The following is a 25,176-nucleotide window of genomic DNA, read 5'->3' on the forward strand; positions in this document are numbered from 1 at the left end:
TATCCGGTCAGATAGAGGAGGAGAGTATACATCCAATGCTCTTCGTCAGTTCTACAAAGAGGAAGGTATCAAAGCCGAATGCACTGCTGGATATGCTCCGCAGCAGAACGGAGTCGCTGAGCGGAAAAACAGGACCTTGAATGAGATGGCTCTTTGCATGTTGCTAGATGCGGGAATGCCTCGACGTTTTTGGGCGGAAGCAGTTAACACAGCGGCTTATATACAGAATCGGCTACCTTCAACAGCGATAAATGGCACACCATTCGAAATATGGTTTGGGACAAAGCCAGATCTTAAGCATATGAAAGTGTTTGGCTGCGGTGCTTACGTTTGGACGCCTACTCAGAAGCGGAAGAAATTCGACGTGAAAGCGGTTAAAATGACATTCGTCGGTTACTCCTCTGAGAGCAAGGCTTATAGGTTTTTAAATACTAAAAACGGGCAAATTGTAATAAGCAGAGATGTTAAATTCATGGAAATGTCCGACGAAGGCAAAACGGTAGCTGGCGGCACTTCAAGATACCTTGAAAAAGAGGCCAATGGATCTGGGGAAGTTGCAGTACTCAGTGAGATAACAGTTCCAGTGGTGAAGCAGAGTTATGAAGACTCCCAGGATGAATTCTACTCTGATGATGAAGATGAAGCGGCTGCTGATTGCGTTCCAGTACAAAGTGAAAACTCTATTGTACAGGATTCAGTACGGAGGTCAAGTCGTTCCAATTTTGGCGTAGCACCGGAAAGGTTGATGATTGGTATAGCATCAGGTCCATCTGCAGATCCAAGAACGTTCACTGAAGCTTTAAGTAGTGCTGACAGTAAGGAATGGAAGGTAGCTATGCAAGAAGAAATGGAATCTTTCCGAGAGAATGAGACGTGGGAGCTTACACATCTTCCTCCTGGACGGAAGGCCATCGGATGCAGGTGGGTATTTAAAAGGAAGGAAGACGAATCTGGAAAAGTGGTACGTTTTAAAGCCAGACTAGTTGCGCAGGGATTCTCCCAAAAATTTGGGTCCGACTACGATCAAGTATTCGCTCCTGTGGTAAAGCAAACTACTTTCCGCACCGTTCTTATTCTGGCAAGTCAACAACAAATGCAGGTGAGACATATCGACATCAAAACTGCGTATCTTTATGGAAAGCTTCAGGAGGAGATCTTCATGAAACAGCCACCAGGATATACTATCGAGGATCCAAATGCTGTTTGCCGGTTGAAGCGGAGTCTCTACGGGCTGAAGCAGGCTGCCCGTGTCTGGAACCAACGTATTGATGCTGTGCTCCAGGAATGTGCATTTCAACGATCAACTGCTGATAACTGTTTGTACGTTAGGCGATCGAACGGGCTGATGATGTTCGTACTTATTTACGTGGATGACATTGTTGTTGTCAGTAAAACTGTTAAGGAGTATGAATTGTTCGTCAAAGCTTTGAAAGGTAAATTTAAAATATCGGAATTAGGAAGCTTAAAGCATTTCCTTGGAATCCATGTTCGATTGGAAAAAGGAATATATGTACTTAATCAAGAAAATTATATTAAGAAGATTCTGGAACGTTTTGGGTTAGGACAGTGTAAGGCCTCGAAGGTGCCAATGGCAACCGGATTTCTACAACAAAAGGAGGAGGATAGTGAGCATCTTCCGGATAGAGAGCAGTATCAGAGCTTAATTGGTGCTTTGTTATACATCTCCGTTAACACGCGTCCAGATATTGCTATAGCGACATCGATCCTTGGACGCCGAGTATCAAACCCAACAACTGCAGACTGGATCGAAGCCAAGAAAATACTGCGTTATCTCAAAGGTAGTATACATCACGAATTGCATTTAGGTGGAAAAGCAAACATGAAGCTGGAAGGTTTCGTTGACGCAGACTGGGCTGGTGAAATTGGGAACCGAAAATCGAATACTGGTTTTTTGTTCAAATTTAGAGGCGGTCTTATAGCATGGGCATGCCGGAAGCAAACAACCGTGGCGCTATCAAGTACGGAAGCAGAATACGTGGCGCTTGCAGAATGTTTGCAGGAATTGCAATGGCTACGGAAACTTATGGACGATGTGGGAGAAATTTTGGATTTACCTATACTAATCCATGAGGACAACCAAAGCTGTATTGCGCTTACCATTAGTGACAGATCCTCAAGAAAATCGAAGCATATTGACACTAAATTCTGCTTTGTTAAGGATTTGGTGAAAACGGGTATTGTAAACATCCAGTATTGTCCCACAGAAGAAATGGAGGCGGATATTCTCACTAAACCATTGGGAGTAATCAAACTTCAACAAATTCGTCAGCTAATTGGAGTAAAGCCAACTGATGTTGAGGAGGAGTGTTGAGTGCTAACACCCACATGCTCAATTTGGTTCCATTTGCTTGATTAGTTCTGGAGTTATGAAGAAATTTGTATTTCATTTGTATGGGAGCCCCCCTCCTAAAGTGGGGAGGGGTCTCAATTCACCATAGAAAAGATTTTTGTCTCCAAAAACACCCACATGAAAAATTTTGTTCCATTTGCTTGATTAGTTCTCGAGTTATGCAGAAATTTGTGTTTCATTTGTATGGAAGCCCCCCCTCTTAGTAGGGGGAGGGGTTTCTAACCATCATAAGAACCTTCCCTGGCCCCAAAAACTCCTATATGCTAAGTTTCACGCCGATCGGTTCAGTAGTTTTCGATTTTATAAGGAACATAAGGCAGACAGAAATCCATTTTTATAGGCATAGACTAGCTGACCCGACAAACTTCGTATTGCCACAAATTAAACTGTGTTGTACATAAATCGTGAATCTCGGATGACCTTTGTCGCAATCCTGAGTTTTGTAAGTTTCTGGGAGTTCATGGGTGTTTTGCTACATAAATTTTCCTCACAGTAGGGGAAGACGGGGTAAGACGGCCCCTAAGCGAATAAATTGCTAGCATAAAATGTGTACGAAAATTCACCTTTTCTTGTTCCACACATGGAAAAGCATTCATTTATCTACCATTAAATATTATATAAAGAATTAATTAGTCTATTTTTCCGTGATTTTTCATCAATTTTCGAAACGTCTAAAAATTACTCGTTCACAACCAGGCGGGGTAAGAAGGACCACCAAAGGGGTAAGACGGACCATGGCGGAGTAAGGCGGATTGTGGCAGATTTGAAGGTTTCTTTGAGTTGTAAACACAATTTTAATATTATTAACTAAGTAAGAACAAGTTCTTAAGGAGTTTTTAGATACATGCTAAAAGAAGGTATAGTTTAATTTAGACACCTGCTGAAAGAAGGAATTTTACTACTAGTTGAATTTTGAAAATAAGAGTAGACGTAGTGGATTTTGAAAATAAGAGTAGACGAGTGGAGTAAAATCCACTGGTTTTAATTTACTCTTTTCTTGGCGTTATTTTTATTGATTTGTCAGCAGGACGTTTACTCTTCGAATACCCTTAACTTTAGGTGAAGGCAAAGAAGGCAACGCTAAGTGAATTAGAATCATCGAATATTGATTCTGTTAGATCCAAATTTACATTGATAGTGTTATTCGAATGGCACTTGTTGACTTCTTTTGACGTGGAAGGCTCTGTGTTAGACAAGATGATCTCAGATTCAGGGATAATTTTTATTACAGGTGTACTCTATTTCGAAAAAGACGCTGATGAAGCCTGCAAGCCGTAAACGAAATGCGTATCTGTCAGAATAGTAAAAAAGTTAGTCAAATTTAACAGGAAAAAAGTTGTTTTTTTCATTCAACATTTTTAAAATCTATTAAGACACTAAACAGAAGAACTTTGAGCACTATGACGTATGGCCCTTTTACCCCGTGAAATATGGCCCGTCTTACCCCTAGCTAACAATTTACATTATTTTGCTTTTATCTCTAAATCCGTACTATTTTATATACATTTTCCGCCACACGCAGAACAAGAATTGCCCAATTAAAGTCAGTGGCAAGAGAAACGACAAAATACATAGCTTTTTTTGCTGAAAAACCTTAAATTTGTTGCTGTTGAAATTATATCACATGAAGACACTGCGAATGAAAAGTTTGTTTTGATTCTAGTTTTGACGTTGGATTCGACCGAGTGCCACAGGTTGTCTCGAAAGTGTTTAGATAGGCTAATAAACAAAACATATTGGGGCATTTGTAGAAAATTTAAGGATTTCTTGACGAAATCGATGTGGTCCCTCTTACCCCGCCGGGCCTTCTTACCCCTTGTTTCCCTAAAGTAGAAAACAACTCCCCCTATTGCTTAGCCTGATAAAATAAAGCGGATAGCATTTAAATATTCGCCATAATTACAAACCATTTCGACGAATACCATTTTGCGGAACACCAATTCTCGGTTGACCATAACGCGGAGTATAGAGTTTCGCAGAATACCATTTCGCGAAAAACCTTACGCGGGATGTACCATTTCACGGAAAATCTTTTTGTAGAAAGTACCATTTCGCAGGGGTGACCCAACTGAAGGAAAGTAATAGAGGTCAGTAGATCTAGGAAAATAAATAAACCTAGATAGAGGTGATCTCTACGGGGGGCTGCCCCCCGCAGTGGCCGGCGCTTCCGACGGCAGGTCGCCGGCAACACTCGCGGCCTGTGGCCGTCTCGCGCTGAATTATCTAATGTTACTATTGATAGTTTTTGGTGGTCTTGTTATTGATTAATGTTTTATGAAAGAGTTTAAAATTTCTCGAGTTCGATTAGTTTTTGAGTTACGCAAAAACTTCTGTTTTATTTGTATGAGAGACCTTATCCCCCTACCACAGGAGTGAGGGGTCTCAAACCATCATTAAAACAATTCCTGCCTCCAAAACCCCCCACATGCCAAATTTGGTTCCATTTGCTTGATTACTTCGCGAGTTACGAGGAAATTTGTATTTCATTTGTATGGGGGCCCCCCTCCTCCTAAAGTGGGGAGGGGTCTCAATTCACCATAGAAAAAATTCTTGTCTCCAAAAACTCCCACATGTGAAATATTGTTCCATTTGTATGATTAGTTCACGAGTTATGCAGAAATTTGTGTTTCATTTGTATGGGAGCCCCCCCTCTTAGTGGGGGGAGGGATCTCTAACTATCATAAGAACCTTCCCTGGCCCCAACAACCCCTTTATGCATATTTTCACGCCGATCGGTTCTGTAGTTTTCGATTCTATAAGGAACATACGAGCAGACAGACAGAAATCCATTTTTATAGGTATAGATTTGTATGGGAGCCCCCCCCCCCCCCTCTTAGTAGGGGGAGGGGCCTTTTGCGATCGAGAGAACCTTCCCTGGCCCCAAAAACCCCAACATGCAAATTTTCACGCCGAACGGTTCAGTAGTTTTCGATTCTATAAGGAACATAGGGACAAACAGACAGAAATCCATTTTTATAGGTATAGATTTATAACTTTACCATTTCTTGACGGAATAACAAAATTTTCACATCAATGGATCATTAAAAAAGTTGAAAAATCTCACAGGTGGCTCCAGCCTAGATATGTTCTGTCAAACACACTCGACGAATGTCTGTGAACGACTGTCAAACTGCATTTCAGACTGATTGGTCCACCCGGAACGGTCGCTTCAGATTATCCATCAGCAACCGTCAATAACAACGGGACGGAAAGAAATTTTGACGTGTAATCTGTATCAGCCTTCTAAAATGATCCATTGATCCGAAATTTTTCTACGAATTGATTAAAATAGAAGAACCCCCAAGTATTTTATTTGAATTTTATAAAGGTTTTATAGTGGCATACATCATTATCTCTGGTTTTGTCGGAAGGTATTCCAGCATACTACTAAATTCAGCCTACATACCATCTCTCTCTTTTAGGGGATCATTCAATAATGACGTCTACAGTTTATGGGAGGGGAGGGGGTGTCAATTTTGTGACAGACTGTGACAGAGAGGGGGAGGGGGTTTAGGCAAATGTGACATCCATCGAAAAAAAATTAGAAAAAGACTACAAAAATTTGAGTTTTTCAGTCATTCATTACTCATCAATTTATTTTGACTTTAGAAGTTCGTAACAAGGTTCAACATCATCGAAACAAATAAATGAAGCTGATTCTCTATTGCCTTCGCTTCACATTAGTGACGATTTGCAATAGGTCACGTTGTCAGGGCCCTGGTTGGTAGTTCATAAATCAAGCATCTTGAAAATAAATGTCATCATAAATTATAAGTAAGTCGGTAATTCGATAAAAAATACGTGAAAAGTCGACTCGCCAGGCGGAGAAAAATAACAAAACACGTGGAATCTTCTAATTATTCTAGCTCTAGTTAAAAAGCTCTTGGATACTCATTTTATCCGGCAAAATCAGGAAATTTAAATTTAAATTTTCTGGGAAAATGCACAACTGTTATTTTCTTTTTATTTATGAATCGTACACTAAAGTCTTGAAAGGTTAAGCAAGTTTTATTGACCGGCTTTAACTTTTACATGCTTCTTTTCATTTTAATTTTTTTCGAGTTTGTGCGACGTTCAAAGGGGCTGGGGGACTTTTTGATGTGTGACACAATCGGACAGTGGGGGGAGGGGGGGTGGGGGTCTAAAAAGCAGAAATTTGATGGACGTCATATTTGAATCGTCCCTAGTCTGCTGTTGAAGTACAGCAATCCACCGAATAGTTCCTTGGGTGGTGCTGTTTGCTCATCGCAATTTCTCAGGCTTCTTCAAACAGATATAACTGGTTTTGTTAGGCGATAAGCCTTTTATAAGCCCCAACAATATGCCAAAAATGAGCTTTGTTGTTAACTGCACAACTAAGAAATTACGGTGTGCGCACGCGCAGTACCACGCATTGACTTATTGGGGATTACTTTATAACTGTTACGGTTTGTACCATATAGGAATGTTCGGCCTGCCGGAAATTCAAACAGCACAGACACCACAATAACAGCTACCTCATCATTTTTCGCGACTATAACTCAAATTTAACAGTGTTTTATTAAGACCAAAATGCACTCAGATATTCAGTAAATGTTATACAACCAATTGTGTGTCTGTATATCCTATCTATCTCCCACTGTCCGGTAGTGATACTATGAAAAAAAGGTAACTGCAGTGATGGTTAGTCCATGCAATTATCTTAGTTTCGGGTTATAGATGGTGTTAGCTCTACTGACTATTCAAAGACCCATGAAGAATGACTGAGTACTTGCAGCGCATTCCGGAACCATTTTCTAGTCAGCAAGCCCCGCCAGAAGGTAATACTAGAATCATATGGATTTTACTATTACATTCGGACTTTCAACTCGTTTGGTATTAGACTAATCTCAAGTTTTTAGTCTTGACCTTGAAATGCGGTCATACATATATATTAATATTTTTTGAAACGATGGTTCTACAATTGATGAAGGGACGGTAGGGGAAAGAAATGAAAATTTTTTTGGTGAAGGAGGGGAAGAACGGAAAGGAAGGGGGGGTATTGGTAGCTATGCTTGACAAGTAGTCATTTTGACTCCTACCTTTTGTCCAATGCTGGAAGGTGCATGAGTCGAACCAAGCTGTAATCTGAGATTATAACCGGATTCGAACCCACAACACCCGCCAGGGCATGTGGTTCGCTGGTACTTGTACCTTTGAACCATAGAGGCGCTGGATAAAAAAAGACCGCAAAATCCACTTCTCAAGAATAGCGACGCGTTTGGTTGGGTTATCGACACATATTGTGCCGCTTCCTACATCAATTGCAGATTACCACCGAGCGAGAAGTTTTAATCTAACTACTGTTTACTTTCAGGACGACGACACTATGCCGGCCCTTACGACTTGCAAGGTACTGCACGTGACGTTGTTCGTCTGTCAGCGTGTGTTAGCCGCGTTTCTCGGCGCGGGTTTTCGAGGGAAGGCCCCGTTCCTATGGGGCCATCCAGTTACCACGTGGACAGAACAATACCAATTTTCAACCCCCCCGTCCCCCTCCGTGGACAAGCGTGGACATTCCCTCAACCCCCACCCCCCTCCCCTGTTTGTCCACGTGGACATTTTTTTTCTTTTGTCAAATTTAACAAAACAGAAATGCATTGTTCTAAATATTGTTTTCAACTTGGTTTATGCAGTATTTATTGAAAAAGCTTACGTGAAAGGAACCTCCAGTTTAAAGGCCGCGACACAATGCATACGGCTTTTTAGGCATTGCGGAAATTTGAGTTTTTCCATGGATTTTCCGTCAACTTTCCGCAGCGTATTATAATCCGTATGCAAGGTGTTGGGACCTTAATTCTTATGATCTTGTCTACTGCAAATTATTATCGACTGCAAGAAAGCTGATAGCTTGACTTTCGCTTGACGATTCTTCTCTGTCCAGAGTATCTTTGTCTAGAGTATCTTTATCCAGAACATCTCAGCTTGGCCGTCTACTTCAACGCAACACAAGACCTTTTCGACGCAATGTGATTCGTAAAATTTTTTGAAGGCGAAGCCTTTTGGAAATAGGTTGTCGATGGAAGCCCTTTTTTTGGCGAGCTGCATTTGATTTTGAGGCAAAATGCATTTTGGCGCAAGTGCGACCTATGTGATAAATGAGCCACGTGACTGGTGAATATTCGTGGATCTCCTCTTCCGTTACATTTATCATTTCACAAAGAGGGCAAGAGTTGTAAAAAAATTTCTATTGCAGTTCTATTGAGTTGTTTCTAATTTCTATTGCATGAAAAAAAAAATTTGTCCACGTGGACATTTTCCGTACCCCCTCCCCCCCTTCCGTGGACAAGCGTGGACATTTTCATACCCCCCACCCCCCTCTAAGCTGTCCACGTGGTATGTGGATGGCCCCTATGTAACTTGAGATTACTTGAGATTAGTCTATTTTTCGTCGTATTTTTTTATTTCGATGTTATTGTTGAAATTCTCAAGATATATTTTTTAAAGTATTGTAATCCGAAAAAATTGCTTTTTTAAACGCTGATTGTAAACATAGTTTGTAATATCAAAAAAAAGCTTTCTACCAAATGTGTTCACTGTACTTCAGACTTCGCAGCCGGTTATTAGAGTATAGGAAAACTACGGGGCTAGTGTAGAGATCCTATTGACTCAATAGCAGCACCGCGAGTTAGACTCGAACCTACGGCAACTGGCTTGTTAGCACAGCATCGTACCCCGGAGCTAACTGGGCGGACACAGGGCCACACAGGCGGGTCCAGTCACATGAAGCAACTAAAATGATTTTGCTAGAGATTAAGATTGACTAACTGAATATATTTATTTTAATATTTTTTAAAACGGTGGTTCTACAATTGATGAAGGGATAGTAGGGGAAAGTAATGAAAAGTTTTTGAAATGGAAAGGTGAGGGGGAGGGGGGTTATTGGTAGCTATGTTAAGCGTAGTTGTCGTTGTGACTCCTACCTTTTGTCACATCTTTTTTAAGACGAATGAATTATAATTCTCCGAGCAGTGCGTCCAGATAATAAGTGAATCGAGTCTATCCTCGTTGGGTTTGAATCCGGTTTGGCTTTGTAACAATCCGCGGATCTCCTAGTTGGGTAAAAGGATCGAACTATGGACCTAGTAAGTGCTGCTGCTTCAACGACCACTCTATTTACGGGGATACCTCTCGATACAAGACAATTTATTATTTCAAAAAGTTGTCTTATATCGAAATTGTCTTATATTGAAACATGGTTTTTTCAAACAAAATTTGCATTAGCGGTCGACAATTTCGCTGTGTGTTTACGTTTTTTCAACTATTTATTATTGTTTGAATTATTAGTTTTTACAATTTTTGGGATTACTTTGAAATAATGAACATCTTTACGGCGCCAATTTTGGAATGGAAAATTAGCTCTGGTATCGTTATCAGCTATGTCGAAGGGATTTGTTCGATATAAGACAAAAATTGTCTCATATCGAATTGTCTTACATCGAGGTTGTTTTACAACGAGGTTGTCTTATATCGAGGTATCCCTATCTGGTTTCTTCTCCTTCTCATTCTGACTTCTAGTCGGACAAGACCCGCCCTGGGGATACTACAAAACACCTATGTTTCATTACTTTCTTCTACCATTTCCTTCGTCTATTGGAAAGACTATATCGTTATAAAAAATTTATTCTCGTGTTTTGTCGTGACTTTGACTTATGAATGAAGTCACGCATTATATGAATAGTTTTTATGAGGATAACTTTCGCATTAAACGGACAAAATTACAAAAGTAAGTAATGCAATCCTAGATAAGGAAAATACTCTTAGATAAGAGCACAAGGCGAAGGAGCGAAATAAAATAGAAAATAGCCGAGCTATCAATGGAATCTATTCACTAGAATATTCTCATTAAGAGCACCTCATAAAACCTTACGTTGCTTCTCGAGAAGTGTCATATTGTCAACAGTGCCACTGTGCACACTGAAAGTAGAAGAAATACACTTTCGTTCAGTAATTCAATGAAACGTGTTACCCGACCGTCAAGTCAAGTCTGTTTGCGTCTTCACTTAGTCTCGTAACTGAAGTAGGTACCTATGCATTTGATTAGCTTCATCATAATCGAAGAGAGAAAAAACTATGCTAGACAGTTGTACATAATTACAACCACGAGAGCATCGAGTGGAACACTATTGCCGTTTGTTTCTTTTTTTGTTGGTTCAACTTGTTTTCAAAGGTGTTCACATTATGGTAAATAAGTGTTTTAAAAGGGCTTTTTTACTCTGCTGCGTGAGGTCCTGATAATTGAAACTGTACAACAAAATCAATAAATCCAGCGCGGTTAACAGTTTTGAATTGAAATAAATTGTGTCAATCAGACCATTGGATCAATTTAATCTATTTTAGCAATGTGATACTTTTGTATCTACTTTCTGATAGTTGTTTGTACTGTGTTTTTAGAATTCAGATATGCTGAAGGTGGGGAAGTTTTTTTACTTGTTTTTTCTTTGTAGTTATTCATACTGCTGTGAGGAGTTGTTCGGAATTTTCAGTAAATTAGTTGAAACTAAACCTTTTACAAACGTCACTGATTAGGCTTTTTCCTGTATGCAGCACAGAAAACATTTCTAGTTATTCGCAGTTTTTTTCACTTCGGTCGGTAGGTATAAGTTCTATGAATGGATGTCAGAAGCTGATTATATAAACTCCACCTGCTCGTAGTTATGAATGAGGCCGGAATGTAAATTACAGTTTTTTTTCTCGCAACTTTTGCAACGCAACGAGTACGAGAAGCCACCGCATCGCTACTTTTGTGGGCCATATCCTGGAAAATAACTGCTGTTGCACCCTATTGAAGTGGGAGCGAAGCTCAGAAGCTGAAAGGCAAAGGTTCGTGACACAGTGAATGGGGATAGCAAGCGAAACCAAGAAATGCTAGAGGTGGAATTTGTGTTCCTTCTGCTGACAGCTTGGTTTCCTCTCAACCTCAGGGAGATTTTCTGCAGTCTTTTCAATATTTCCACCTACTGTACGAAGTATCCTGTTGGAGGCTGATGTGATTCAATGAAGTTTCATATTTGATTTCAGCTGCTTGTTAGTGGCTTCTAGGCACCTTCCCACCGGGAACCTAATACCTTCTACAAAGTATTTTAAGTCGTTCAATGTCGTGACCCTATTATGCTCTGGGCGTTGTTCTGTGTGAATCGGTGTGTGTGTGTGTTTTTTTTTGTACGAGGTCTGCAGTATCCGAGGTGAATGGAAAAACGGCAGGTATGCATAGAAAAAATAAATCATGAGTTCTATGAATTATATTCAGGCTGCAAGGGATGTGACGTTCTTCCCTTTATACCGACGACGAAGAGATTGGTTTTCTCCCGCATAGAAACACGTAGGCATTGAGAAGATATACTGGATAATAGGTCATGTTCAAATCTGTAACGATCTCAGCGTAAGCCGTTTATTGTTAAACGAGGCTTGAGTAAAAGGTTCCTGATGGGATTCCGACGATAAGAGGAGGTGTGCCCCTTCATTCATCTTATTCTTACAATATCTTTAGCCTACTTTCGAGGTGAGCAGATGTGCGATTGTTTTGCCAACTAACATAAATATTTATAGAAAGCTCATTACTTTAAAATAAATTTCAGTATATATGTATTTTTAGCAATATTACCCAATTTAAAGTTCTCAATAATTTATTTATCTGCATGATGCAGATCATCGATGTTCGACCAGCAAGCAGCACCAATCAGATAACATCGGATTACGGAAAAATTATTTTGTTTGTACTTTTCACGAAAAAAATTCCGACAGTCGTTTGTGTGCAGATTGCAAAATACGTTACACAACGCGTAAAGATAAACAAGCGATAAATATTCATTTTGTATCCACTTCACTCGAGAGCCACATCATAGCGAATCGTAATAAAATGCATACTTTCTTCGCGCATTCTCACACTCACACCGGCAGGCGCAGGAATTCGCGAGCGGCGTCTACCTTACAGTCAGCCAGTGCCAGTGGCCTGTTTCATTCTATTTGTCATCGCATCGGTGTTCCTGCATTCATTCCGCGTACTTGACATATAGGTATAAATGCTAATTCTACGTTTAATGAAGTGGAATGAAACGAAACGCAACAAATGGGTTTTAGGAATTGCGAAAAAAATCCCGAGCCCAACGTTTGCGGAATACTAAACAATCCCGGCGAGAAGATGCCCCAGGCAATCCTATAACCAGTTCACGCCGATAAATGCCGATCGTAAAGTCAAAGCTTAGCGACAACTTTTGCTCCGTTTAGCGAGTTGCATGCTCATTTTCTTCTCTATATGCAACCAATAAAATTAATTGATAAATCGCTCCAAGGGATTAATAGCTTCCGGTCGATGCGTAAATTTTGGGTTAATCTAGACCGGTTTTTAGAAACTGATACCTACGTACATTCATTAGTGATCGGTTGGTAATAAAACTCTAGATTTCTACTTTCGATTGCATACTAGTAGACATCAATTTTGAAAACCGTATCGTCTTTCATTTTTTCATCAATCATCTGAGTATAACGTTTGTTTTCTGCTTTCTTTTTTATTTCAGACTCTCGATTTCGACCGCGAAGGTTTGACTAAACTCAAAAAAGCAGTCAAAGCAATACACAATTCAGGAAACAGTAAGTAAAGCTTCTGCACTAACATTTAACATAAGTCAATGTCCTGGTTAAAACCACAGTGCGCAGTGCACAGTGGTCTAAAAGCAAAAATACGTGCGCATTAGAGTTTTGAGTGGGAAAACTTGATTTTAGGTTAATGAAATCTTTGGAGGAGTTTCTTGAAATTAGAAGATCTTTCGTTTGGTGGAGTTCAATTTTTGATTAATCCCCCTAAAACTGAAATAAAATTTTTATTTTTTTTTTCAGTATCAATTTAGCACATTGATGTGTTATGCGAAGTTTTAGAGCATATTATTACAAAAAAATTTGCTGAAGAAAGTAACCTTCTATCTCTTCAGCGAAGATAGAAAAGTCCTATTTCTTATAAATCAATCATTAAAATCAGTTTTTTTTATTTTAACTCTTTTCGTAGTTGTTGTATAACTTTTTCATGTTCTACAAAGTTGTACAAATAGTAAAAATACACAACTTCGCTGAATATAGTATAGCTCTATCTTTGCTAGTTTAGGAACTGTAGAACTTTTAAATACAAAAATGCCTCAACTTTGATCCCGAATTACTCGACTATGCGCAAACGGCGGTAAATTATACAAGTCCTTTAAGAAACTAGAAGCTACTAAATCCAGAAGGTTTCATTAGTATCCCCTAGTAAATGACCAACTAGTAGGGTGACGGATCCATATTTCGCCACCTTTATCCAAAAAATTTACTTGAAACCAAACAGAACAAGTTTCTATACGTTCAGATATTTGATAACATGAAAATATTATACTTTTGACATATCTTTTACTGATTCAATCATTATATTCATACTAAATTGAGTATTTTTCTCGTTATATTGATTATTTAAATGTGTATTCTGAGCCCAAATTTCGCCACCCAGTTGCCAAATTTCGCCAGCTTCTGGACCCAAATTTCGCCGCTTCAGAAAAACTCGATTCAAATAGCTTTTAATGTTAAATTTATAAATGAATTCTCTATATCCCTAATAAATCCAGTTGGTAAATAGATTTTGCTTCGTTTTCAAGTGATTGTTCATGAAACGTTTTTGAAAACCAATAAAATACCAATAAAACCACAAATAAACCAATGAAAAGCACCAAAATAGCAGACATATTTTTACATATTGACTAAAATTCACTCATAAAGTAACTTAATTTTCTCTGTCTCCGGTAAATATATGCGAATCGAAATTCAGGTCAAATAGCAATTGTATCATATAGGCCTTAGGAAACTCTAAGTAAAGCGACGGCATTTTATTCAAGCAATTGAAAAGAATTAAAAATATTTTCTTCTGCATTAACCCCTCTAAGGTCTTTTTTCATAATATCTATAGATAATGGCCATATGTCTTATGACCCCGGCGTTATATCGGAGTTCCCTGGGGTGCCGTGACATGGCTTTTTTTAGATGAAGATGCCAAATATTTAAAATTTGTTTGAAATCTGTTGATTTTTGTAACCATATCATCGACTGTGGGCATAGCAGTTACGTTTCCGTAGTTGCGAGTAAAGGGACATTTCAGCGTCAGTAAAGTATGTCGTGTCGCATATCAAAAAACATCAGCGCTTGGCGGTCATCTCATGTCTCTCAGAGGCCATGTGACCGGTTCCGGCCCCAGGGAGGGTTTCTTTTTTGATTCAAGCACGGAACGGATTTCGAAAGAACTTGTCCAGAACCTGGCTTCTGAGAGACATGAGATGATTTCCAATCGCTATTTTGTCGAATGCTGATATTTTTTTATATACGACATGACATATATTACTGATGCTGAAAATTCCCTTAATAGGAACCGGTTCCGGATTCATAGTGTCCCCCCGGATCCGAATGGTGTGTACCATGGCTCGTAACTACGGCAAAGTAACTGATATGTCCACAGTCGATGATATATTTACAAAAATCAACAGATTAAAAAAAAATTAAATATTTGGCAACTTTATCTAAAAAAGCCATATCACGGTCCTCCAAGGGACTCTGAAATAATTCCGAACATATGGCCATTATCTATAGATATTATGAAAATAGAAAAGATTTTCGGGAAATCCCCCAAGTTTGGTGAAAAAATATTGAAAGATATAAAATTTTTTAAAAGTACCATTTTAGTGAATTTTGCGGTGCCAAAAATGATGTAGACCTTATGGGGTTAAGACAATTCATAAATTAAAAAATATCAAGACTCAAAGCACCTTGAATCTACTTATGCATAACTTTCTCCTAATATTTTCTGTTAAGTTGTCAAATTGTATTAGGGGGAAGTCCTTTATGGCCGGACAGGCCTCAATACCCGGACACTAGCGATTTCTCGAAAACAAGGAAAGATAAAAATATTTGGAAAGAATAGTACAATATTACCGTTTAAGTACTATTGTTCCATTCTTTTCAAATATTTTTATCATTATTTGTTTTTGAGAAATTGCCAGTGGCCGACTTCTCCTAATTATCATTTGAAAAAATGTTAACTGAATGGTGATATTAATTTGTTTTTATTTTATATATTGCGGAAAGCATAAAGTGTGTCAAGTGATTCTGGTTAAGAGAGACATACGCACAAAATTACGTCTTCTTTTTGTTATTTCCAATTAAACTACAAATATCGGGGATCGGCAAACTCTGTAAAATCTCGAATAGCACTTCCTTTTTTAATCACACAAAATCGCCATTAAATTTTCTGTTACAAACTTCGTCGACTTTAATTACACTTTATTCAAACACGATTTTCCCTGTGAAACGCTTCGCTTAATTTTAAAAATGTGTTTTGTATTCCCGAAGATTCCACAACAATAATTCACTTGTCGTCCCTTTAGCATTGAATAGCAAGGAATTTCGTGGAGTCAATGACACTGAAATCCAACTGATGAAGTAATAATCCACTTTTAAAACGTTGTACCGTTAAGGAAACTGTAATATTCAAGATAAATGTTCGATATTTAGTTAACTAACTTTTTTATTGATTTTGTTCTAATTTCTGCAATTTTGTAAAAGAAATGACTTAACTAGAGACCATCCAGCGAAAACGGTGTTAAAAAATCAAGTTTTGAAATTTGGATCCATGACTAAAAATGGATACCATATTTCGCCACTTTAATTTTGATGAATTTTTCAAAATGATCCAAAGTTTAATGTGAAATCGGTATAAAATTAGTTGAAATATTGTACATAGAATCATATTAGTCAAGAATAATTGAATAATGAAACAGTTTGAGTACATTTTTTCCCAATAGTATTTTCGCCTCTCGTTTTGATTTTGTAAAAAATATACACTTAGTATGTGATGGTATTTTCAAATTGTAATTAATACATGATAAATTAATAACAAGTCAAAGGTATTAATTATTTTTGGTAGTACATGCTCTTAATTTGACCAATTCGTCAAATAATTTCTTTTAAGTCGACCAAAAATATGCAAAAAAGCTTTGGATTCATCAAACTGGCGAAATATGGCTCCTGGCGAAATATGGATCCTCTACCCTAGCAGAAATTAAAATAATGGTTTTTAACTAAATAATCAAGTGTTTTTTCAGTTTTTCTGCTTTATTTCCTTTTGTAGTTGTATGACTTTTTCATGTTCTACAAAGTTGTATAAATAGTAGAAATACATAACTTTGCTGAATATAGTATAGCTCTTTTTTTGCTAGTTTAGGAACTGTAGAACTTTTAAAGTCAAAAATACCCTAAATTTGACCCCGAATTATTCGACTATGCGCAAAAGGCGGTAAACTAAACTAGTAGCTTTTATCATCTAGCTTCAGAACAACGTTGTTTAATTCACCGCCTTTTGCGCATAGTCGAGTCAAAGTTGGCACATCGAATTCTAGGTCAAAGTTGGGGTATTTATGACTTCAAAAAATGTACAGTTCTCAAACTAGCAAAGATAGAAGTATACTATATTCAGCAAAGTTATGTATTTTTACTATTTGTACAACTTTGTAGAACATGAAAAAGTCATACAACAACTACAAAGATAAATAAAGCAGAAAAACTGAAAAACACTTGATTATTTAGTTAAAAACCATTATTTTAATTGCTGCTACTAATTGGTAATTTACTGGGGGATACTAATGAAACCTTTTAGATTTAGTAGCTTTCATCTAGGGCTGTCTAACCGGTAGTACCGGTAGTACCGAAACCGGTAATACCGGCCAATTTTTGGGAACCGAAATACCGGTTTTAGAAAGGCAAAAAACCGGTTTTTCCGGTATTTTCCAATTTACGTGTTTTTTACAACTCCTGATTCGAATAAGAACTAAATTTGATAAAATATTATAAAACTCTTAGAAAAACAACTTGGTGTTAATGCCGACGAGATTCTTCGACTAGTAACAATGAAGAGAGTGAAATTGTGGATTAAATAATTATAACTCTTAAACCCATTTAAGGCACAGTAGAATAACTTTGTTGTAAAAATGTCTCATTGTATTAGACAGACGTCGCGTTTCAATTTATTTTTGAACAACTTGATATTCAAAAGCCACTAAATTATTCGAAGCTCTCAAAAAACGAATTTAGGAAACAAGATCAGGACACAGAAACGTCACTTACAATAGTAAATTGTTATTCAACAATGAAGTAATGAAGCTTCAGTTATCGGTTTCAACAGAAGCAGCGCAGCTTCGTTTCAAAACTGGCTTCAATCAGCGTTTCAATAACGCTTTTCATTGCATCATGACGACCGGTTTTAAAGTTTCATTTGTATTTCTCTATTTATTTATTTATTTATTTATTTATTTATTTATTTATTTATTTCTACAGAACATTCATCTGAATTTTTAAAATCTTAATAAATGTGCGTCAAATTTATAAATTATTCGATTCTTTTAGTTTCGCGCCGAATTTCTGCGTTGATTAATTAAAATTAAACAATCGTTCAACCATTTCGAAGGTCCTAATGCACGCGGTAATCAGTTCCTGATAACCAAATGATGTGCGGTGGTAAATGGTTTGTAGCAAGCCAGTTGAACGGCGAGTACGTTGAGAAGTGCGGAAGTTCAGGAGAGACAGAAGTATGGGTGAATAAACATTACCATTGATCAGTTTTGCTATAAAAATTGCTTGTTGCCATTTTCGACGGCGCTCGAGTGTATCGATTCCGAGTAGACGGCAGCGATCCGGATACGGTGGTAGGTTAACGGGATCACGCCAGGGAAGCTCACGTAATGCAAGTCGGACAAACCTTTTCTGAATACGCACAATCCGCAAGTTCCAGGTCAACTGATGTGGCAACCAAACTAAATTGCAGTTTTCCAGTATTGGACGAACTACAGAGCAATAGAGAGCTTTCAGGCAATGTGGATTTTTGAAATCGCGGGCGATTTCGGAGATAAAACCAAGCTGGCGTGTGGCTCTTGATATCGATACGGCATGATGTAAGTGAAAAGTGAGCGTCGCCTCAAGGAGAACCCCGAGATCACTTACACGGTCGACACTCCTCAGTTGCAATCCGTCGACGTGATAATCAAACAAAACTGGCTTTAAAATGACCTCACACTTGGCAATACTGATTACGAGCCAGTTTCTTCGACACCAGCCAACGAAATCATTCAGCATGTCCTGCAGACGGAGACAATCATCTATGGTTCGAACTACCAGAGACAATTTAAGGTCATCGGCATAAACCAATTTGCAGCCAGATGCGAGTAACAAGGTCACGTCGTTGAAGAACAGCATGAATAACAGGGGTCCCATGTTGCTTCCCTGCGGAACTCCTGAATTATTAGTAAATTCCGAAGACATGCATGCGCCGAGCTTAACGCGTAAGATTCTACCGCATAGGTACGAACTCAACCATTGAACAAATCGACGAGAACCACCAAGTCGCGATACTTTACACAGAAGGATCTTGTGATCAGTACGATCGAAAGCTGCTTTTAGATCAGTGTAAATGACATCTATTTGTGCCTTCTGCTCCATATGCGATATACACGACGAAGTAAAGTCCAGCAAGTTAGTACAAACGGAGCGACCTGGGACAAATGCATGTTGAGAGGTAGAGATGTAATTCTTTGTACGAGAGAGAACCACGCCACTCACTATAATCTCGAGTAGGTCTCCTATAGCCTCTATCAAATATTCAGAAAAAGGTCAGCCAAGACTTTGGATTGAATTGATTTTGAGAAATATTTCCCACAACGTGCTTTTTGAGCATTCTTGCCATCAAAGGATCTGCCAGGAAAGAATTTGGAATATTTTTCAAGTCTTTCGTGTGATACATTGATTAAACAAGGAAATGAAATCTGCATCCCACTATCATCGAATAGTGAGATTGATAACAGAGAAGAACAAATGCCTTCGAGAACAATGATGAAGAGGATAACGTTATGCAGGAGTTCTGGTTTGGGGATGGAGAAAAAATTGTTGAGAGGCTATAGGAGACCGGGGCATTAATTATGCTGGAAGCTACAATACAAGATATTTCGTAATTAATTAAAGGCGGGTTTCCCTACTATAAATTTGAAGAAATGACAGGAAAATTGCTGATGTGCTTAGAGCCATTCGCCAGACATCGATGAAAGCGGAAGATTATTTTTCAATTGTTGGATGTGTTAGCAATAAAATTCGTTCTAGTAAGGGAATTAAATCGCTAAGAGTATTATATCTACTTAAATTCTACTTTGCTAAGCAATAATACTGAAGCTAAAGTTTCAACATATAAAAAGATTTACTGAAAAACTTCGACATTTCTATTGATTTCGAATAATCTGCCAATACCGGTATTTTACCGGTATTACCGGTATTTTCTACGCCAATACCGAAATACCGGTTTTCACCAATAGCGCCCAATACCGACAGCCCTACTTTCATCATATAGTTTCTTAAAGGATTTGTGTAATTTACCGCCGTCTGCGCATAGTCGAGTAATTCGGGGTCAAATTTGGGGTATTTTTAACTTTAAAAGTTCCTAAACTAGCAAAGATAGAGCTATACTATTTTCAGCAAAGTTGTGTATTTTTACTATTTGTACAACTTTGTAGAACATGAAAAAATCATACAACATTTACGAAAATAGTTTAAATAGAAAAACTGATTATAATGATTGATTTATACGAAATAGGATTTTTCTATCTTCACTGAAGAGATACAAGGTTACTCAGCAAATCTTCAGCAAAATTTCTTGTAATAATATGCTCTAAAACTTCGTAGAACACATCAATGTGCTAAATTGAAACTGAAAAGTAATAAAAATTTTATTTCACTTTTAGGGGGATTAATCAAAAATTGAGCTCCACCTAACGAAAGATCTTTTAATTTCAAGAAACTCTTCCAAAGGTTCCATTAACCTTAAATCAAGTTTTCCCACTCAAAACCCTAATGCGCACGTATATTTGCTTTTAGACCACTGTGCAGTGGTCCAAAAGTGGAACTATTTTCCCAGTGTCTTTTGCTTTCAATTTAGTATTTCGGGTCTCCAGTACTTTGGTTCGTATATATACCCCCCATAATCTGAAAGGGTCAAAATTTAGTCATGGCTTACTGTGCTAAAAATTTAAAAAACAACTTTTTTGTGTTAGTAGTTAGAGACATAGTTTCTTCAGCAGAGTTGTATAAAATGCAAAAACAAGTAAATTTGTTGAAGAATTAACATTTCTATCTCTATCCGGTAATGAACTATAGAGCATTTTCTTACAAAGTACTTTAAAAAGTTCTTTTTCATATTTAACTTTCGTTGGTTGCATTTTACAAGAATATATTGTTCTAGGCGATTATCGAAGTACTCAAAACACACGTTTTTGCAAAAGACTGCATATTCCTAAGACATGTACTTGTTAAGTTATCGCATATTCATGCTTTATTTTTTCTACTCCTATGAGAGTATGGCAAATATACGTTTTATGTGTTTTGCGTTCGTCGTATGCTCAATACATGTCCACTGTTTTGTATTAGTAGATAGACACATGGTTTCTTCGGTAAAGTTGTAGAAAATATAAAGACAAACAACTTCGCTTAAAAATGACATTTCTATGTCTATCGGATGCAGAGCTGTAGAGCATTTGCTTAGAAAGTTCTTCACAAATTAGTTTTTTGTGCCTAACTTTTGTTGATTGCATTTTAGAAGAACATATTGTTCTAAGCAATTATTGTAGAACTCAAAACACACGTTTCTGCGGAAGGCTGCAAATCTTTAGGATCTTTCTTTACAAAGTTATCGCCTATTTAAGCCTTTTTTTCTTTAACTTGATGTGCCAGTAGGGTAGAATGGGGCAAGTGGAGACATGAAACCAGTGCTTCACTTCAAAGTTCTATATCCCTTTAAGCACGGAGGGTTTTAGTTACGATATTTTTGGTTTTTGGATCGATATACATTTTTATTATCACTCGAGATACTACAACTAGTGTATTCTACACATTGCAATAAATGTTTGCTAAATTTAGCAACCTACACAATTGTGTGGGTTCGGCCTTATCTTATACCATTGCACTATGGGCAAAAACGAGCCGAAAAAACGGATGCAATTAAGATATGGCCTGCAGGCTGATAAAATGTAGGTGATCTTATGTAAAATTTTCCGGAGAAGCCAGGTTTTGAAAAAACAAAACTTGAAAAACCTAATTATTTTGTGTAAAGAAGTCCACAGTATTGAATAGGGTTGACCCCGTTTAATTTAGAGCGAGATCATCGCTTCGAGGCTCATAAACTTTAGCTTCTGAAGCAGCGGAACGGTCGTTACGTAGCTATGGAAATACACGCAACTTTTTGCAAGTTAAGTTTTTACTAACCTTAATACAACAGATATACCGGAACGTCCAGATTGGCTTAAAAACATTTAAATGTTGATTCAAGAATTTGTCTTAGAAAATCCCGTAGTTGAATGCATCATTTGGCACACTTCTTTTTTATTTTACAATTTATAAATGACCAGTTTTAGGTTTCGGTAGTACTCTAAACGGAAGTTCTGTAGTGTGGAGCATGAACGAATGCTCTACAGTATAATGTATTCATTCTTACTGACTCAAAATGAGATGGCAGCAGCAGATTTCGTTTTATTTCATCTGTTACTTATGACGTGAAAAAGTAATCCTACTGCGATTTGGAATATTTCCGGGAAAATGGATCCAAAATTTCCTAATATATTTTTTCATTGAAGGTCAATCTAATGTGGTTCTTTAAAGACAAGTATAAAAATCGATCAAAAAATAGTAAAGATAGAGACAAAAGTGTAACGGCAAGTACACTAATTTTTGAAGTCCTGGCGGGAACGTAAAGGTAAAAGTAGGTATACAAAAAGGCCAATTGTGTAGGTATGAAAAACAATGTGCATAAGTAAGTTGTAAAAGTTATTTCGCGTAAATTTTTAATTACATCAATAAGAAATACTTATTACCAATAATTTTTTATCTAAGCAATTTCGAAATACGGATCCAATAAGAAAATACGACAGATAAAACTTTTTGCTGTTTTCACAAGATTTTGAAGACTAGACAATAATTAATCCAAACACAAAAGAAAACTTCTTTTCAGCTATTTTCTATTTTTTTACGTGTTACGATGTTTACACAAGAGATTGGCGCCATATATGTAAAAGTACGACGTTTAGAAAGGAAAGGAAAATTTTTTAAAAGTAGTCATGTCTCACCTACACAATTGTGAGGGCTCGGGCTTAAAGGGATATATAAACTTGCATAGGTGCCGCTTGTCCCCATCTGTCCAGATACCACGTGAACAGAAAAATACCAATTTTCAACCCCCCCGTTCCCCACCGTGGACAAGCGTGGACATTGACTTACCCCTACCACCCTCCCTGTTTGTCCACGTGGACATTTTTTTTCTTATCTTTAAAATTTAACAAAACAGAAATGCATGGTGCTAAATTTTGGTTTTCAACTTGATTTATGCAGTATTTATAAAAAAACATGAGCTCCAGTCTAAAAGCCGACACAATGTATACGGATTTTGAGTCGCTGCGGAAATTTGAGTTTTTCCAAGCATTTTCTGTCAAATTCCCGCAGTGTTAAAATCCGTATGCAAGGTGTTAGGACCTGAATTCTTCTGGTCATAGTAATCTTGTCTACAGCGAATTATTATCGACTGCAAGAAAGTCAGTTTCAGTTTGACTTTAGCTTTTGCGATTCTTCTCCGTCAAGAGTATCCCTGTCTAACTAGAGCACCTCAGCTTTTTCGTCTATTTCAACAACAACACAGGACCTTTCCGATGCGGTGCGGTTCGTAAAATCTTCTGAAGACGAACCCTCCCGTAATGCTCGGTTCATGTGTTTACGTCAACATATGCCTCATCAGAAGATAAAACTTTATTTGAGCCTAAAAACAATCACTGATCAATGGTTATGTATAATTAATTCAATATTTCTGTTTCTAATTGCTGTTTTTGGCATGAAAAAAAAACTTGTCCACGTGGACATTTTCGATACCCCCTCCCCCCTTTTCCTCATATGAGTATGTGGGGACAAGCGGCACCAATGCAAGTTTGTAGTATCCGACCTAAGCTTCAAGGTGACACACTGATTTGATACATCCACTTACTCCATTTTATCCAATAGGTTCGTAAAGTTAAGGAAACATTAAGTTTAAATAAGCGATAACTTTGTAAAGAGAGATCCTAGAGGTTTGCAGCCTTCTGCAGAAACGTATCTTTTAAGTGTTTCGATAATTGCTTAGAACAATATGTGCTTGTCAAATTCAACCAACAAATATTATGCATGAGAAACTAATTCTTAAAGAGCTTTAAAAAATGCTTTGTTTTTCTGCACCCGACAGAAATAGAAATTTCATTTCTTCAGCAAACACACACAGCTTCGGAAATACATTAACAATTTGCGGTTTCGTCACTAACGAGAATGACATTAGCTGGTGCTCGTTTATGTAGGAGTGAGAAGGGAGCAAAGAGTGGAGGAGGGGATCCGGGAACTTGAAATTTGATATTTTTTAATATTATTCCTACTGAAAACAGCCTCAGCGAGGGCCCAGCTAACGTCAAAAAATCTTTATATGTGTGCGTGGTGGAAAACTTGAATGAAATATTTTGCAGAGTGGTAGACGTATGTCTGTTCTTTCTGAAATTATAACACTTGTTTATATTACAAGCGCTCAGCGTAAAATGGCGTCGAAAGAAGAGCAGGTGCGAAAAGCAATTGTGTGCGGTCGCAAAGAAAATCCGGATCTCTCATTAAGAAAACTTGCCAAAAAGCTTAGATTTCCTCCACATAAATTGTTTCACGGATTAAACTTCTAGCAAATTTCTTTTATTGCAAAATTGAGGTGTCCAGATTTTGTCGCGAACAAGCCTTGACAGAACTGCTACGTTGGGAAGATTTTAATTTTTCGTGATGAACGTTCATGGATTTTCAACTTCGGAGAACGTGTAGGACGCTATATCTCTACATATTTTCGTTGGTAAGAGAAAACGCTTGTCAACTTAGGGACTATATGCTTCAAGAAGTGCTTCATAGATTTTACTGTGCCTGTTGTTTGTGCGGTCTGGTATTGTAAAACAAATAGCAATGTATAATTATCGCCATCTTCATAAAAATGGCCAAAAATTTGATACTGTTTCGTACTGGTCAATATTCTTAAATTAATTTTGTTCTAATTATTTATGAAAAATTCTCAGATAATAAAATTTTCTTCATTTTCATGAAAAAAATTGGTCTACGAAGTTTGGTTCAACAGTTATATGAACTTTTGAAATAATATCCGACAAAATCGGATAATTTCCAATAAAGTTTCATGAGAAAATAAGAGACCTCGTATTTTGTAAATACTTTTTTCTTACTAAGTCCACAAACTATTCTCGTATACAAAGTTTCATGAATATCCTTCGGCCCCAACATGTACGATAATTTTGAAAAATACCCAAAAATCAAAATTACAACGACAATCGGATGTCTGTTGTTTCTAAACGCTGCAGCGACGCCACTGTTTTACATTTCACTTACTATGATGAAACAGCTCAATATAATATAATCTTCCTTATTTTTTCTCGAACTCCTTCTTTAGCCTTGTATGAAAAATCGAAAGTACTCGCAGTGGAAATCGAATAAACTGATAAACCATTCATTGATGACTTTCTACATTTTCCAGCACACGTCGACAATGAAATGTGTCTGGTGCGTGCCCTGGAACGGCTTGGCTCGGTAGCGCTCTCGAAGGAGGAACCGGACATTGGGGCTGCATTCCTGAAATTCTCCGTCGTCACCAAAGAGCTCAGCGCGCTCATGAAAACGCTGGTAAGTAGATTGGCTGCATT

General features: G+C 37.6%; 1 protein-coding gene across 3 annotated transcripts in view; it reads left to right on the forward strand.

Moving 5' to 3' along the window:
- Nucleotides 1-25,176, forward strand: part of LOC128734062 (arfGAP with SH3 domain, ANK repeat and PH domain-containing protein) — an 83,954-nt gene that overhangs the window by 35,629 nt on the left and 23,149 nt on the right. For all 3 annotated transcript variants that reach the window (XM_053828052.1, XM_053828051.1, XM_053828053.1), the window contains 2 exons: nucleotides 12,907-12,979; nucleotides 25,011-25,156. In XM_053828052.1, coding sequence (XP_053684027.1) covers nucleotides 12,907-12,979; nucleotides 25,011-25,156 — 219 coding nt within the window. The remainder of the gene's footprint in view (nucleotides 1-12,906; nucleotides 12,980-25,010; nucleotides 25,157-25,176) is intronic.

Source organism: Sabethes cyaneus, chromosome 2 (genome assembly GCF_943734655.1).
Source record: "Sabethes cyaneus chromosome 2, idSabCyanKW18_F2, whole genome shotgun sequence".
In the NCBI taxonomy this organism is placed as follows: Eukaryota; Metazoa; Arthropoda; class Insecta; order Diptera; family Culicidae; genus Sabethes; species Sabethes cyaneus.